The 16,523-nt window shown below is 38.3% G+C and overlaps 1 protein-coding gene across 18 annotated transcripts in view; it reads right to left on the minus strand.

The window, feature by feature from the left end:
• LOC135216228 (rho guanine nucleotide exchange factor 12-like) overlaps positions 1–16,523 on the minus strand; it is an 823,284-nt gene that overhangs the window by 195,225 nt on the left and 611,536 nt on the right. For 17 of the 18 annotated variants that reach the window (XM_064251362.1, XM_064251370.1, XM_064251373.1 and 14 more), the window contains 2 exons: positions 10,769–11,018; positions 1,294–1,359 (listed from right to left, as the gene is read on the minus strand). In XM_064251362.1, the coding sequence (XP_064107432.1) occupies positions 1,294–1,359; positions 10,769–11,018 (316 nt within the window). The remainder of the gene's footprint in view (positions 1–1,293; positions 1,360–10,768; positions 11,019–16,523) is intronic. The other variant, XM_064251369.1, reaches the window with a different exon arrangement.

The raw sequence follows: 16,523 nt of genomic DNA on the forward strand, positions 1-16,523 counted from the left end.
AGCTAAGGTCAACTGAAACAAATCTGGTGGTGTGTTTGTTTCAACGAAAGTGCAAAGGAGCAATAAATAAACATACAGAAAACTGTTTTTGTTGGTCTAGCAAGACATGATCTGAAGATTGGCTGGGAATGGGGTATAAATGAGAGAGAGAGAGAGAGAGAGAGAGAGAGAGAGAGAGAGAGAGAGAGAGAGAGAGACTTACAAATGTCCGTTACATGTGAATTACTAGTAAGTAATCAGGGAAAAAGAAAGAAAATAGGGTGATAACAATGAACAGCCTAATTTCGTGAAAACGAATGAAGTGTATGAGGAAAATTGTGTGGCTGAGAGTCTGAAACGAAATCAAATCTGGTGAAAACTGGTCAAACAGTAGTACGTATGAATAGGAGAAAACTGAAATGAGAAAAACCTGTGTAGGAGAGAAAATTAAAAGGAAATATTTATTCTTAAAAAATTCACGAAAAGCAGAAATTGCAAAGCACTATACATCACACTGGCTCTCAAACAACGCTTCATACTTTAGGCAGGACCATACAGAGGAAGAGAAGTTAATATCAAATTCAGAAAAAAAAGAAAAACATTAAGCAGTCAAACCTTATTTATTCATTTACTTTTTTTTTGAAGTAACGAAAACAGATGTTCTTAAGACTCGGAAGCTGGCAGCGCTAAAAAAAAGCAGCAGCATTTCATAAAAGAGAAGGATTTGAGAGAGAGAGAGAGAGAGAGAGAGAGAGAGAGAGAGAGAGAGAGAGAGAGAGAGAGAGAGGGGGGGGGAAAGGGGGAATTAAATCTTAAGGGTAAGAGAGAAATTATGACAAGTGCTCCTCTATAAAGAAAGCTACGAATTCAACACATAACAGACCTGACTTGGGTCATATTCTAAACTAAAACTAACTTAAGGGAAACTCAGTCATCATGTTCTAATCTACTCAACTATCTGAAGAAATGAAGAACTAAGGCTATCGGTGTTCGTAAGGTGAGAATGTCAAAAATTATTAAAAGAGTGTATGCAAATGGTTAATAACCAAAAATACATATAAATAACTAAAACCAAATGTTAGTAAAATATTGTGTTAACTACATGAAAAGGTCTCCCCTTCGGTGGTATCATCGGGATAGGATTATGTGGATAAAAGGAGGACTTTGGTCCAAAGCTACAGAAGACAAAACTCATTAAGAGAGAGAGAGAGAGAGAGAGAGAGAGAGAGAGAGAGAGAGAGAGAGAGAGAGAGAGAGATTTACATTCAACCACAATGAAGACACAAGACATGTGCATAGATTACAACAACTCACATTAATTCTGACTGTGAAGCCCAGGCAGACTGAAGGAACCTCAGTGTATTGGAGACGGCAGCGCTGCTGTAAAAATGCACACAGGACCAAACGTTACACACCTACATACGCACGCACATAAAAGGTGTACATAGAAAGGGAGTTTCCAGTACGTATAATACACACGCATACACACGTACTGTACGTGTACAGAGAGAGATGTTTTTAAGAGATAAACACACCAGTCAGTAGATATTATGTACACACCAAAAATATTCATGAATAGATAAAAAAAAATAAAAAAAATAAAAATGATGCATGCAGAACTAGTATATAAATTATCTAAGGAAACATGTAAGGGAATGTTTATGAAATTGGACATTCTATATACATATTAATAATGGGATCTGGAAAAAAAATTTACATATACATGATAAGCAGCAGAATACAACATAATCAGCCAAGTCTACGAGTTACCAGAGAGGGATGAGACAGAGAGAATGAATATTACGGAGTATAACTTACACCTTTTAACCGATAGCAAAGCGACTAAAATGTCATCAAGCCTTTACTAAGGATAAACAAGCATTTCTACTATATACACATGAAAGCAGGAGCACCGACTACAGCTATGTCTTCCAGGAACCAAAACAATATAGGACATAAACAACACGATGTATTAATCGATGGATTGTAGGACTGACAGCAGGGAAAATACTGACGTACATATTAACCTTTGAACACCAGGCAAATAGACCTTATGTCAAGATCAAATTCTTAAAATCATTATTACTAGAGATTTCTGACGCCATTCATTATGGTATTTTTTCTTAAAGAACCAAAGCATTTCAAGACTTGAGTTAATATCAACACTGAACATCAGGCGAACAAAGAGCTTATGTCAGACTTAATTCCACAACATCAGTGTCTTCGACGAACACTGACTATGAACACAAGAATTCGAAAAAAAAGAACAAACCTATGAACACATACTACGAAAAGTTCAAAAACCTATGAACACACAAATTAAGAAAAGTTCAAAAACCCTATGAACACACTAAGAAAAGTTCAAAACCTATGAAAACACATACTAAGAAAAGTCCAAAAACCTATGAACACACATAATATGAAAAGTTCAAAAATCTATGAACACAAACTGCAAAGTTCCCAGTCAGTCGAAAAGTTTCAACCTCTGCCGTATCCTACAGACCCTTTGGCTTTCTCTGCCCATAAACATCAATACCTGGGAACTTCACAAAACAAAACACCTAACCTGTGAGATCGAGGAGAAAGAGTAATAATAGAACGAAACTCAGGAGCCCGAAGATGAGACAACACAAGTAGGGGGTCGGCACCAAGGCAACTTTGGACGTGTGATTCAACGAACCTTTTTTTTTTTGTTTTGTTTTTGTTTTCATTTTCTTATTATTGTTCCTCTGATTCGCCTTTTTTTTAATACAATCGAACCAGTTGGAAAAGCCAAAAAAGTGCCTGGTCTTCAGGTAGTAAATCACAAAACTGCTCTTAAAATTCACTTTAGATTAGCAGTGTCCAAGTAATATTATTCTATGTATGTACGTCTTGTCTAGTGTGAATACATGTAATGATATTTCATCTGCTATACAATTATCGAATAATATTTTCTATTATGAGCACATACAGGAAAACTCGTATTTTTTAGTATAATAAGTCATCCTAAAGAAAGGATTCACTTTCCATTCCAAAGTCAATATATAATGATATTTCATCTAATATACAATTATCGAGTAATGTTTTCCGTTATGAGTACATACAGGAAACCTCAAGAGAGGATTAACTTTCCATTCCAAAGTCATCATTCGAACAAACACATCTCACCTATGATATATTCTCGTCTGCTGCGTCTTCCGATTCAATTACTGTCTCATTCCACGCGAAAATGAGGAGGCATCAGTGTGCCTGAAGCAAAGCTAACCCAAACATCTCAAAAGGTGCCCAGCCTTCCTTACCAAAACATCACCCAAAACAAGAACTGTCCAGGGGATCGAAGTCTAGAAATATACGATCTTACTCAATGTAAACCTCCTGCAGATCAAGGACTCCGCCCAACTCAGGTTTGTCAGATACATGCGGGCATTAGTCAGCAGACAGGATTGCCCGTTTACGTCTGATAGCGGAATTTCGCCGTCTTAAGTCGTAGTCGACTTCATATACCGAGAGAAACTTGATTGTAAAGAGAGGCGAGTTAGAAAATGACCACCACAGCACTGAGGTTTAAGAGTGCATGTGCGTATGTGTACAAATGTAACCAACTTATGATACTGTATGATGAAAAACACCCTTTGTTAATCAAGACGAATATGTAAGAACACCACAGGCACAAACATTATATACCCTCTAACCGAAAATATTAAGGCAAATATTTGGATGCCTTACAAAAAATCGATATTTTAAATTAGTCCTTTAAATTAGTGCCCACCCTAGGAGTTACTCAATGAGGAAAGGCAATGAGAATTCTTTTTAAAAAATAACACCATCTTTTCTCCAGACGTAAATAGGCCCAGCATCTTTATTTCCCCCGGATCAATTTTAATCTTTATTTCCATCCCCCCCGATCTGCGCAAGCGGACCGTAAAAACACTTAAGAGAAGATATGGGGTAGGGAAAGAAAACAGGTGCCTAACGGGACCCAAAACTCCCCCCCCCCCCCTCTCTCCCCACCTTTGACCATCTCGTAAAAAAGGGACATATGGTAATGGCACCTGTTACAGGTACCAACCTTTTTCCTACACTGTCTCCCTCTATTTCACGGGACGGTTTAAAAGTAGTGGATAAAATTCCCCCACTCGGAAGGAAAACACAAAGTGGTAAATGCGATCTCCGTTGGAAAAGGTATATCCATTTCCTTTAAAAAAAAAAAAAGTGGGGGCAGGAAAAAGTAGTTTCTGATTAATTATGAAACACCGTAGCGTATAAAAAAAAAAAAAGAAAAAAAAAAACGAGGCGGAAGGAATTATAGCGTACTATTTCCATAAAGAGAACAATGAAGACCCCCTCCCCGTCCAAGGGGTTCCTGTGGCAACCCCCAACCCCCACCCCCACCGACCCCCGCCCACGCAGAAAATATGTGAAATCCATAACGTATTCCTTTCCAGTCGCCTGTTCTCCCACCCGGCGGGAGCCGAAGCCGGTGTCGGCTGTAACCGGCTTCGGCTGTATATACCGCGCTGCGCCAGTGTCTGTCTGCTGTTGCTATGGACGCTAAAACCGACTTCTTCGTATGACCTCCAGAGCTGAGAAGAGGGAAAAATCCACTTTGGATATCGGAATACGTCTCACTTTTTCCAGGAGAAATCAGTTTTGAGTTTTTATAGTAACTAGCCTAAGCGGAGTGATTAGACGTCTGTCAATACGACGCGAACAAAGGTAGGCAGATTTCGATACTAATCGAAGATCAGAGTATGTTAATTAATGCTACTCGTGACGATGCCTCGAAGCAAAAATGTAGTGATTATGGATGTACAACCATTCTCCTTAAATACCAAAGCAACAAAGGCATGGGGAATTTTTAAAATTAATAGTGAGATATGCCAATCGATTACTCAACAGACCAAATCAATAATTTTTTTTTTTTTTTTACTAAATTTTTAATGAGAGGAGAAGACCATTCACAGAAGTGCGCAAAACGGGGTAATGAGACGTTCTGAATGCAAATCAATCTTGACAGCACAAAAGAAAATATGAGAGAGAGAGAGAGAGAGAGAGAGAGAGAGAGAGAGAGAGAGAGAGAGAGAGAGAACGTGTCTTCATACAATGGGCTTGAATTAGAATAATACTTCATTTGTACACATACTAATATTCACGGACAATGTACACACACACACACACTATATATATATCATAATATATATAATATATATATATATATATATATATATTCTATATATATTTCTATATATATATATATATATTATATATATATAATATTATATATATATATATCTATATATATATAAAAGCATTTTTTCCATTAAGGGGTACCTCCTGAGATTAAAAGACGACAGTCAACTGTTACACCTACACACACACACACACATTTATATATACCACCAGTAAACCGTCTAACCCTCTTGAAGAAACTGCGCCACTCAACTATTACTTGCACGCACACACTCGCTCAAGCATACATAAAGCAGAGCAAGAATTCTAGTGGGCGTGCACGCTACTAACCCTGGCACGAATCAATTATAATAACTAAGCCATAAAAAAAAGACTGCAGTTCTGTGCATTGCATAAGCAATGAAATATTAACTGCAAAGTGTATACAACACCAGATGATAAAAAAAATTGTAATCATTAAATATATCCATAACAAAAAAAAAAAAAAAAAAATCAAACATTGTGCAAATCAATGACGTTTCGCAAGAGAGAAAATACCCAGATTGATGGGGGCATTTGTCATTCACTTTATCTAATCCTTGACCAACAAGCCAATGCAGTCTGTTACGAGTTCACTGACATGTCTGGGTAAGGATTTACCCTCATACGTATGAAAAAAATTACGTTTTATATGAAAGCAAATACACATACACACAGCCATATACATTCACACAAACAAACCACAAAACTCTTTTACTTCCCTTGCTTCTTGATAAAGCAGTTGCACAATGAAATAATTGCTAGGCGAGAGTGGAAAGTGAGATGGAAGAAAGAGCACGAACGGAGGTACAGTAAAATGAACGAAAGGGTTTGCAATTAGGGACTGAAGGGACGCTGCAAAGAACCTTAAGTAATGCCTACGGAGACCTCACATCTTGAGCCATTCTTTGCGTTTCACATAATGAACTTCATTTCAGGACCTCGAAAGAAAAGTTTCACATTGTCCAACGCGCTAATGTCCATTTGCATAATCTAATCCATGAACCATGAAATTTCCACCGGGTCTCTCCTACCTTCAACAATGAACCTAAAAACAAAGCACTTTTCAACAGCGAGAGAGAGAGAGAGAGAGAGAGAGAGAGAGAGAGAGAGAGAGAGAGAGAGAGAAATATCTTTTCACGGTCAAAGTCCCTTCCGCGCCATTCTGTTGCCCTTTTACAACTTCTCTACTGCACCTGAAGTGTTCTATTCTCTCTCGCAATAGTACAGTGCGTTTTCTTCTTCCTGGTCTCACACCCTTCTGGTTTACAGAGAGAGAGAGAGAGAGAGAGAGAGAGAGAGAGAGAGAGAGAGAGAGGAGAGCAGGCGTGAATTCCCCACTGTTCAGCTTTAAAGGTACTGGGATCACTTTGTTGTTACGCAATACAGCAAGTACTGTGGCTATCAATGTTACCTTGCTTTACCTGGCGGTCTCAAATTCTGGCTCTACTTTACTACTTTACAAAGAAGGAGAGTGTCTGAAAGACATAGTCCTTCAAAATATGCCTACTAGCCTCCCCCCTCCCCCCCACAAAGGATTTTTCTAATGAATCTTTATAGTCTAATCATTATTCCTAATATTTCAAAAACTTTTAATTAGATTTACAGCCTTCTTGACAAAAAAAATTCCAGCCTGTTCACAGTTTGGATTGAATTCTCCAAACCAGCATTATTTCTACTGTACCAACTGCACATCACAAATAATACTTGAGAACCAACAGTGTAAGGTTAACAAAAGAGAGAGAGAGAGAGAGAGAGAGAGAGAGAGAGAGAGAGAGAAGAGAGAGTCTGCTGTCTTTTTAACAGCTACATTTTACAGAAATGAGTTTCACGTAATATATTTTAACTTTCATAAAACGTGCTTTAACTCATTATGTATCAATATGATGCGATTGATAGTTGATAAGATTATCAAACCTCATTTTCAATTTCAAGACTTTAAGTGTACTCCTTCAACCAATACCTTTTCAAATAAATTGCTCGAATATTTACACCTTTACATCCAATAATTTTGCATAAAAGAAATCAAAAGCACTTAAAATGAATGACATACACTCTCTCTCTCTCTCATTTTCCAGACACGGATTTCGGCATCGTACCCTACTAACGGCGTCTCTACCGAATCCCTGTCAACTGGAATCGAACTAAGGTGGGAATTTGGTGGTACTCCAACAATCGTGAAATCAGAGAGCTCTGATATTGACAGAACCTTCCCCACTATTATCTCGTGAAGCCGCCGGCACTGGCATCAACTTCCTGTGTGTCTGATAACTAACTATCCCAGGGCTGCAAATTTTTATCCCACTGGTAAATATTTATATGAGGAGTCTCTAAATTAAGCCTGCGGCATCTATTACCTCAGACTAGTTAGTTTCTGCTCATAAGTTCGCCTAACAACTACAACTTCAGAAATAAATGCTAATGAATACTGACTATATCGAAAACACCAAACAGACAAATGCATAAATTTCTTGGAAACTGACCTTTAAATACATCACAATCAACACACCGGATAAGATTAAAAAACAGTTCAAAACCTCAATCATATTATATGCCTGACATTTGAAATTTTAGATCTCAAGACATACATGTCAAATACATCTGAACTTAAAGCCAGGCGGGGAATAACTATTGTAGTGCGCAATTTATTCACTGGGAAAACAAAGAAACCAATTTCTACCGGGATACTTGTATGATGAAATGTAATATAAACGATAAGGAAAATATAGCCTTTAAATACCGAGCATAACACATGATCATACACCTTCATTCACCTTCGCCAAATCCCAACCACTTCCACCACAAAGATTCTCCCCACAGACTCAACCCCTCCCTCAACCTCAACAAACCCCCGGCAGGTTAACGCACGCACGCACGGGCGCGCAAACGCGTGCACACACCCACCTTTTCCCCTTAACTCCCAATACCCTTCCCACGCCTTCTAACCCGGGAATTGCAGAGAGACTCCCACACGTGAAAACCTATACGCCTCACTCACTACGATGCATCCAACTCTACCTGGATGATTCAAGTAGTTCGTACATCCACAGACCATAATCTGGATGACTGAACTCGTTCGCACATCCACAAACCATAATCTGGATGAAAAATTGTTCAAACATCCACAGAACATATTCTGGATGACTGAACTCGTTCGTACATCCACAGACCATAATCTGGATGAAAAATCGTTCGTACATCCACAGACCGTATTCTGGATGATTTAACTCGTTCGTACATCCGCAGTACATAATAGGTAATATGGCATACGACCACCTCTCGGTTATTATGGTAACCCCCCCCCCCTCTATGCCGATCAATCAACAGCTCCCATTCATCTCTTCTATTCTCATGTTTCTGTTAATTAAAGATCGATGTGTATTGATATACCAACCCCACCCCCCACCCCTCTCTCTCTCTCTCTCTCTCTCTCTCTCTCTCTCTCTCTCTCTCTCTCTGAATATTACCGCTCTCGGATCACAAAAACACGTTCTACGTCCGCTCCCAGAGTTGGGAATGGTAATGAATGGCATGGGAGCTTTTTATTTATAAATTTGATAAGCTTCTTTGTTACCCTAGAGTGAAATTATGCCCCAGACTGATAACTGATTACCGTGTTTCACAGCTTGGGTGACGAGATAGAAAGAAGGCAAGGGTAAATATATCATAGGTGAGTGATCTTTACTTCGTCAAAACGTATATCATTGTCAAAACGTATATCATTTAACCTCGCATAAAATTCCATGGGCCTCGAGGAGGTATTCCCCATTCCATTAGGGAGTAAAACATCCATAATGCATAAATCCTGTCAAACGTCAAAAGCCTCTAGAATATGTCACAACTCATCAGGGTTGAATTGTCTTAGTCATCGTTAAGCGAATACAGCTGGACAGTAACACAGGGATAAAAACATGTCTAACACACCCACTAAAAAAGGACATCCTACAAAGGAAATGCAACAAAGACGAATAATCATCAAGAATAACAAGGAAAATAATGAACACAGACACTCAGATCATCTGCTTCACGATGACAGACCTCGCATTCGAATACAAAACACAGTAGCATTCAATCCTCGGGTCTTAATACCAAACAGTAACATTCATGCCTCGGGTGTGAGTGCCAAACACAGTAACATTTAATTCTTGGGTCTGAATACCAAACACAGTAGCATTCAAACCTACGGTATGAATACCAAACACAGTAGGCTTTCCATGACTCGCTTTCTGGAAGAAGAAAGATGATTTCCAGATGCGTTACACACCTGCTTAAGTAGGCATTCCTGGAATCGTGACTGATAAAAACAGAAGTGCTTGATGACCATTTCAATCGTCCTACGAATGTCTGGTTTGACTGGGCATCCATTTACATAAACACTCCATTAAATGAAACCCCAGGTGCAACATCAACAATCAAGACCAGGTGAGCCAAGCAATCACTAGATCTTGCAAACTTAAAAATACTGTCGATCAAGATTTTCAATTCACAATCAACTCTAAAAGCATAATGGGAGCCATCTGGATGCCAAATGAACGATAAATGCATGCATTCAAACTCGCATAAAATGAAAGGACTAAGATCAATTCATCTTGAACAAAATAGTAAAACAACACCAAACCAACAGGCAATACAGTTCTAGGAGCAACCATGACAGTGCATAACAGAGGAATATTAACATTAGCATCACAAAACAATAACTGATGACAAAGCAACGAAGACAAAACCAAAATAGAAAAGACGCGTCTGAGACAAACCACAATAAAACACATTAATAAATTTGATAGATTCATAAGACATATTATGTGCACAAGTACACCTTCGACTACACTCGACTGCCATCCATTTTGCCGTTAAAAGAGTTAATTAAGCCGTGATAAAACCTCGTTAATCCTAATCGCATCTTGACAATGTGATCAGCTCCACAATCTCTCTCATCCAATCAAGAGCTAATCCAATGGCGCAGCGATTGGGGATAAGTGAATTGTCGTGGGAGGCTCACTGACTGGTACGATTCTGACTTTGGAATTCTTGACGATCACAAAGGAGCCAAATGAGATACAATTCTTTCAATAACAATTCAAAAAATAAATAAATTGAGCTTTTTTTTTAACAGCACTGCATGATCAAAACAAAATTAGATATTTTTTTTTACAATCGTAATTCAAGATTAAAAAGCATATAAATGGGGCTGTGAATATTCAAATTCAAGAAATTTTTACACTGACAATTCAAGTTTATAAAAATAATCAATAAATGGAGCTGCGAAAATCCAATAGCAATTTCAGGAATAATTTTTTACATAATAAATAAATAAATAAATAGCAATTCAAAATGAAAAAAGAAAAAAATATGATAAATAAATGGATCAGTGAACTTCGAGGCGAGTGTAGTCAACGATGTACAAAGATAAGTTTCGACGGAAACATGATAAAAAAAAAAAAATAAATAGGTGATTAGAGACTTGAAACAAAGGTCTCCATTTCTCCATCTGCGACGCCACCTGAAAAAAAAAGGAGGGGAAGGGAGAGAGGAGAATGCCATGAAATCTAAAGGGAATGAAGGTGGGTATAGATAGTAACACGGGGCATTGGGTACTTACGCGCTGTCCGTCGAAGCATTGAAAGAGGAGTCCGGCGAATTGTAATCCTCCAACTGATCGGAGCCGTTGTTGGGGAGGGAGGAAGGCAGACCCGAGGAGAGAGGAGTGTTGGAGGTACTGTTGGCGTTGGAGGTGAGGAGATTGGAGGAGCTGTTGGTGTGGTTGGCCACCGCCACGCCAGCCACGCTCCCAGGGTCGGATCTCCTCTGCTCCTTGTTGCTGTGGCCGACGCTTCCGCTGCCTTTCTCCCCTGAAACACATGAACAAACAATTAAATAAATAAATAAATAAATAAATAAATAAATAATAGTAATAATAATAATATAATAATAATAACCTTTGTGGAAATCTCTATTCAGAAAATTATGTACAGACTATTTTTTCATAATAATAATAATAATAATAATAATAATAATAATAATAATAATAATAATAATAATAATAATAATAATAATAATAATAACCTTTGATGAAATCTATATTCAGAAAATTATCTAATGACTGTTATTTTTTTTATAATTCCGTTTTTAGACAAAAAAAAAAATCCTAATACTATACTACAGACATGTTCACTTCCTGACTGAAAGAAAAGCATGAGTCAAAGAAGAATATAACCATGAAAACCACACTTACAGTACACTAAAAATACAAAAGCAAAATGAGTATTGTGAAACGACAGTAACCCAGTGAACAAAAATTACAAATTTTATGAAAGGACGTATACGCAAGACGGAACGGTACAACTTGTAAGTCATGCAAAAGAGCATATATACGGCTTCCTTTATTGGTCTATGAGATAATAAAATTCGCAATTATGGAAGGAGAAATTCATTCAATATCAGAAAATGATGCGTATTTGCAAAGGACTTGCGCTAGGGTAAAATACAGACTCTGATTCACCAACCATCTTTATGGATTCTGCACAAAACCCATCAGCAAGCACTTACGAATTCTCTCAAGTCAAAATAATCACACTTAATAAGGGATAATTACAATTCCGCAGAATCGACTGACGTCAATATTGCGCAATGGAGATTACCACAAAACCAGACCGATCTGAAATACGAGGGGCCCCTCACGACGGGTAAAAGGGAGACGTGCAAACATCAGGACCCCCAAACCCCCGAGTAATCCTATTACATGATATTTCGTTTCCATCCGGAGGATTTTCATAAAGAAAGGAGTAATCACCGCCCTCAACGAAGCGCAAAAGCGCCGCCGCCCCTTTCGGAGGACTCAATCAAAAGGCCTTATTTTTTTTTTTTTTTTTTTTTTTTTAAAGCAAACTCTGGGGGCCTTCATCTCAAAAACACACACAGCCAAATATTAGCAAATGCAAGATTGAGGTAAAGAGATTTCATTCCACTGAAGACGAGACACTTGTAAGGACTGAAGTGCTCTTTTTTTCTCTCTCTCTCTGAGGAAGAGGGTCAGAGTAGAATATAGAATTAGGGCCAAAGGCTGAGCGCTGGGACCTATGAGGTCCTTCAGCGCTGAAAGGGAAAGTGACAGTAAGAAGGTCTGAAAGGTGTAACAAGAGGAAAACCTACCAGTTGCTGGAGAGGATGGAAAGTAAGACGGAAGAAGAATATGAACGCCGGTACAGTAAAACAAATGAAAGAGGTTACAGCTAGGGGTCGAAGGAACGCTACAAAGACCTTTAACTAATGCCTACAAAGCACCAGCAGAGCGGGTTTGCAAACCAAATCAAGATGTCTGTGACGCGTTTCGACTTCAACATCAAAGCAGATCACGCAGGGGACTTTTAATGTTAATCTCTTCGCAAACCAATGAATCAACAGCAGGAGGTGATGCCGAAAAGGGCAAGGCGTCAGACGGCGCGGTCATCAACAAGTCTGCTCTCCAAGCGATGGCTCCCCAGGGCATCGTTATCAGGAGCCGTAATAAGACAACACCTTTGGCTCCGCACAGCGGCGCCAGTCCAGAAAACCCGCTCCTCCATCAGAGGGGTGACACGCCCCTCACCTCAAGCTATACGGTTTCATTTGCAAGTTCCATAAGAAGGTTATGTAACAGATGTCCATATGAAACTGTACTTCATCTGAATCCGAAAGAATGTTACGTAGCCATTTTCAAGTTTAAAAAAAAGTATTGTGACAAATGTCTTTATAAAATTGAACTTCATCTGAATCCAAAAGAATGTTAGGTGGCCATTTTCAAGTTACAAAATTTTTTTTGTGACAAATGGCTATTTAAAATTGTACTTCATCTAAATCCAAAAGAATGTTACGTAGCCATTTTCAAGTTTATTTTTTTGTAGCAAATGTCTATACAAAATAATTATTGTACTTCATCTGAATCCAAATGAATGTTACGTGGCCATTTCCAAGTTTAAAAAAAAGTTATATAACAAATGTCCTTATAAAATTGTACTTCATCTGAATCCAAAAGAATGTTATTTAGCCAATGTCCACATAAAATCTAACTTCATCTGATTCCAAAAGAACGTTATATAGTTAATGTCAACCACAATTGTCATTCCACTAGAATCTAAAAGTAATCTACGTAACCAATGTCCTCATCAACCTTTCATTCCCTCGACTCCAGACAGAACTGACGGCGATAGTAAAGCCGTGCTAACGAGATTAATCATGGTAGAATCCCTCAATCACCCACCGAGTAATTACGTCGGAAAAGACAACAGATGCTGCGTAACACAATCGCAAAAAAGAAAAAAAAAAAAAAAAGTAAATAAAGGGGGTCTAGAGTGGTCTTGATGACCAAAAGGTGGAGATTGTAAGGGGGGCGGAGGGCGGGCTCAGGTCCTGGCTAAAAGCGTCTGATAACATCCCCCACGCAAAGTGGACAGCGGCGGCGCCACATTGTCTGGAAAGAGATGATTTCGGGGCTACTTCCCTTCCAGCTCCTGGCACTTACGATTCATCAAATTCGAAAGCACGTCGCCGTTTTCCCATGACCAATCCCGTAAGGCTCGTTGGCACTCGTTATGACTGGAATACGCACGCAGCAGCAGCAGCAGGAGCAGCAGCTGATTAACAACAGTTGCCGTCATTTCGCGTCTGCTTAATAGGATTTTAATGAAGCCGTCACGGCAAAACACAGAAGGGGTCCGTGGAACAAGGATACAAGACATGAACAGAGAGGTTGGCGAATGCAGTTTCTCTAATGTCTTTCATTAATTGAAGTTTAAAAGGGATAATTAAGTCACCTTCAGGATAACCTTACTGCCATGAAGAAATATTTCCATTGCATTATAAAATTTTTACCTCTCGTTGATGGATAAATTCCGACACCCCCATCCCCCACCATGGCCTGAAGCCTTCACAACAAAGAAAATACTCTAATATACAAAACACTTCATTAATGCAGCCTACACTCAACGCCGGCTTACTAAAGATTGAAAATTCTCGTTCAATTGAAGTAAATTATTGCTGGTCATTTGAGTAACATTTATCGTACCTTACTTTAGAAGTTAAAGTCTCTACCAGATCACCTTCCTCAATCCACGACATCAATCTGTCCCAAAATATAATATATGTGTGTGTATGTGTATGTTTGTGTGCGCATTATTTAAATTATATATATACTATATATATATATATATATATATATATATATATATATATATATATATACACACATAAGGCCGGAGCTGGAGCTCAAAGAAGATATATTATTCCGAAGGAAGTAGTAGGGAAAGGCATCCTCATCTTTCAAACGTTTATTAATGCCGACGTTTCGCGACGAATTCCAGGTCGCATTTTCAAGGCTAAAAAATATATATAAGTTTACGAACATTAATAATTTGATCTATTTAATTTATATTAAAAATGTCATGGCAACACTCTCAATACAGTAAAAATTTAAAAATTAAAAAAGTTAAAAGGTAAAAGGTAAAAGGTAAAAGGTAAAAGGTAAAGGTAAAATTAAAAAATAAAAGTTAAAAGTTAAAATTGAACAGCACCTTCAAAGTCAGACATATTCAAAAAGTACAGGACTTCACTAAATTTCAGAACACCTACCTATACAAAAGAAAGAGTAAAACTGACACAATATAGGTAAAAATACAGTGAGGCAGACCAGCTGCCCAAACTAGGCTATGAACAATTTTACAGAGGACGTTTGGGTATTTAACGACGGTACAGTCTTATATAATATGTACGCACGCGTAAAGCTTGCTTTTGCGTCCTGACTTTCACAAAAACAGAAGCTAATTACAAATAATTTATCATATATAATATATAATACATTATATATAATATACATATAGTCGGTGGAGAGAGAGAGAGAGAGAGAGAGAGAGAGAGAGAGAGAGGAGAGACTTGATGAGGTATAGTAGGTTGTTGAGTGGGTGGGGGGAACCTAATCTCTGTTGTCCGAGAGGGGATGCGTGTGCCTCCGTATGTGAGGGGAGACTATTTTTAATGGTCCGATTAAATGTCCTCATTGGCGCCATACACGTGCAAGGATCTCACAGGCCTCCTCCTGCCACAGACGGCCGCGTCGAAGGGAGGCGGCGAGTATTGACCTAGGGCCACCTAGGACCCTCCCCTGGAAGGGTTATTTTACCCCCTACAAAAACACACACACACACACTCCTCTGACAAAAACGAAAATTTATTTTTATCCTTATTTATTTGCAGATTTCTTATTTACACACAAACACACCCATACACATACATAACACTCGGATACTCCTATTCACACACACACACACATTCAGAAATTCTCCTATTTAATAAAGATACACACGCCCACTCAAATATTCTTATTTACACACACACACACACACACAGATATTCCCATTTACATTCTTATCTGAATAAATTAGCAATTTCATTTTCTGTATGTAATGCTACATTGTTTTTATCACGCAAAACTCATAGCCACCAGCTCTGTCCATCCAACGTACTATTTTGCAGTCAGCTAACTAAATATTTGGCTAAATTAAAACACTGTGGCTCGCACATCCTGTTTTGGGACCCATAACAGAATTACAATGAATTCCTGGCATTCATCGGTGCATACTTCTCTTCATTGACGGACACCCATAACGATCATTAACAACAACAACAACCTCTTCGTGTTCACTGCGATCACTGAAAACCAATTACAACACAAAGTCAATAGCTCTACAACAACAAAATCGAGAACTGTAAAGAAAACTGGGCAGAGAGATCATAAATATGATATTATTATTATTATTATTATTATTATTATTATTATTATTATTATTATTATTATTATTATTATTATTATTCAGAAAATAAACCCTGTTCATATGGAACAATCCCACAGGAACCACTCACTTGAAATTCGAGCTTCCAAAGAATATGCTGCTCATTAGGAAGAAGTAAGAGGAAGTAAAGGGAAATACAGAAAGATGAGATCTAATTTATCAAAGAAATATTAAGGATACTCCATATTACTCCATATATGTCAAAACTAAACAAGACGCACACTGACGCGCGCACATAACCTGCGTGACGCAGGATTAATGGCAGAACAGAGGTAAAACTAGCGAGGAACACCTTGGAAAAACAACGGGGAGGAGTAGCAATAACGTCTGGCAAAACACCTCTGGCCAACTCATCATGTCACACACGTGTCTTTTGACTTTATGAACCCCACATGAGTCTCTCTCTCTCTCTCTCTCTCTCTCTCTCTCTCTCTCTCTCTCTCTCTCTCTCTCTCTCTCCAAGCAGTAATATTAAGCCATGAAAACCTCTCCTCCTAAGAGAAAAATTCCTGCACTGGTCGTTAAGAAGCCTCT

This window comes from Macrobrachium nipponense, chromosome 6 (genome assembly GCF_015104395.2).
Source record: "Macrobrachium nipponense isolate FS-2020 chromosome 6, ASM1510439v2, whole genome shotgun sequence".
NCBI classification, from domain to species: domain Eukaryota; kingdom Metazoa; phylum Arthropoda; class Malacostraca; order Decapoda; family Palaemonidae; genus Macrobrachium; species Macrobrachium nipponense.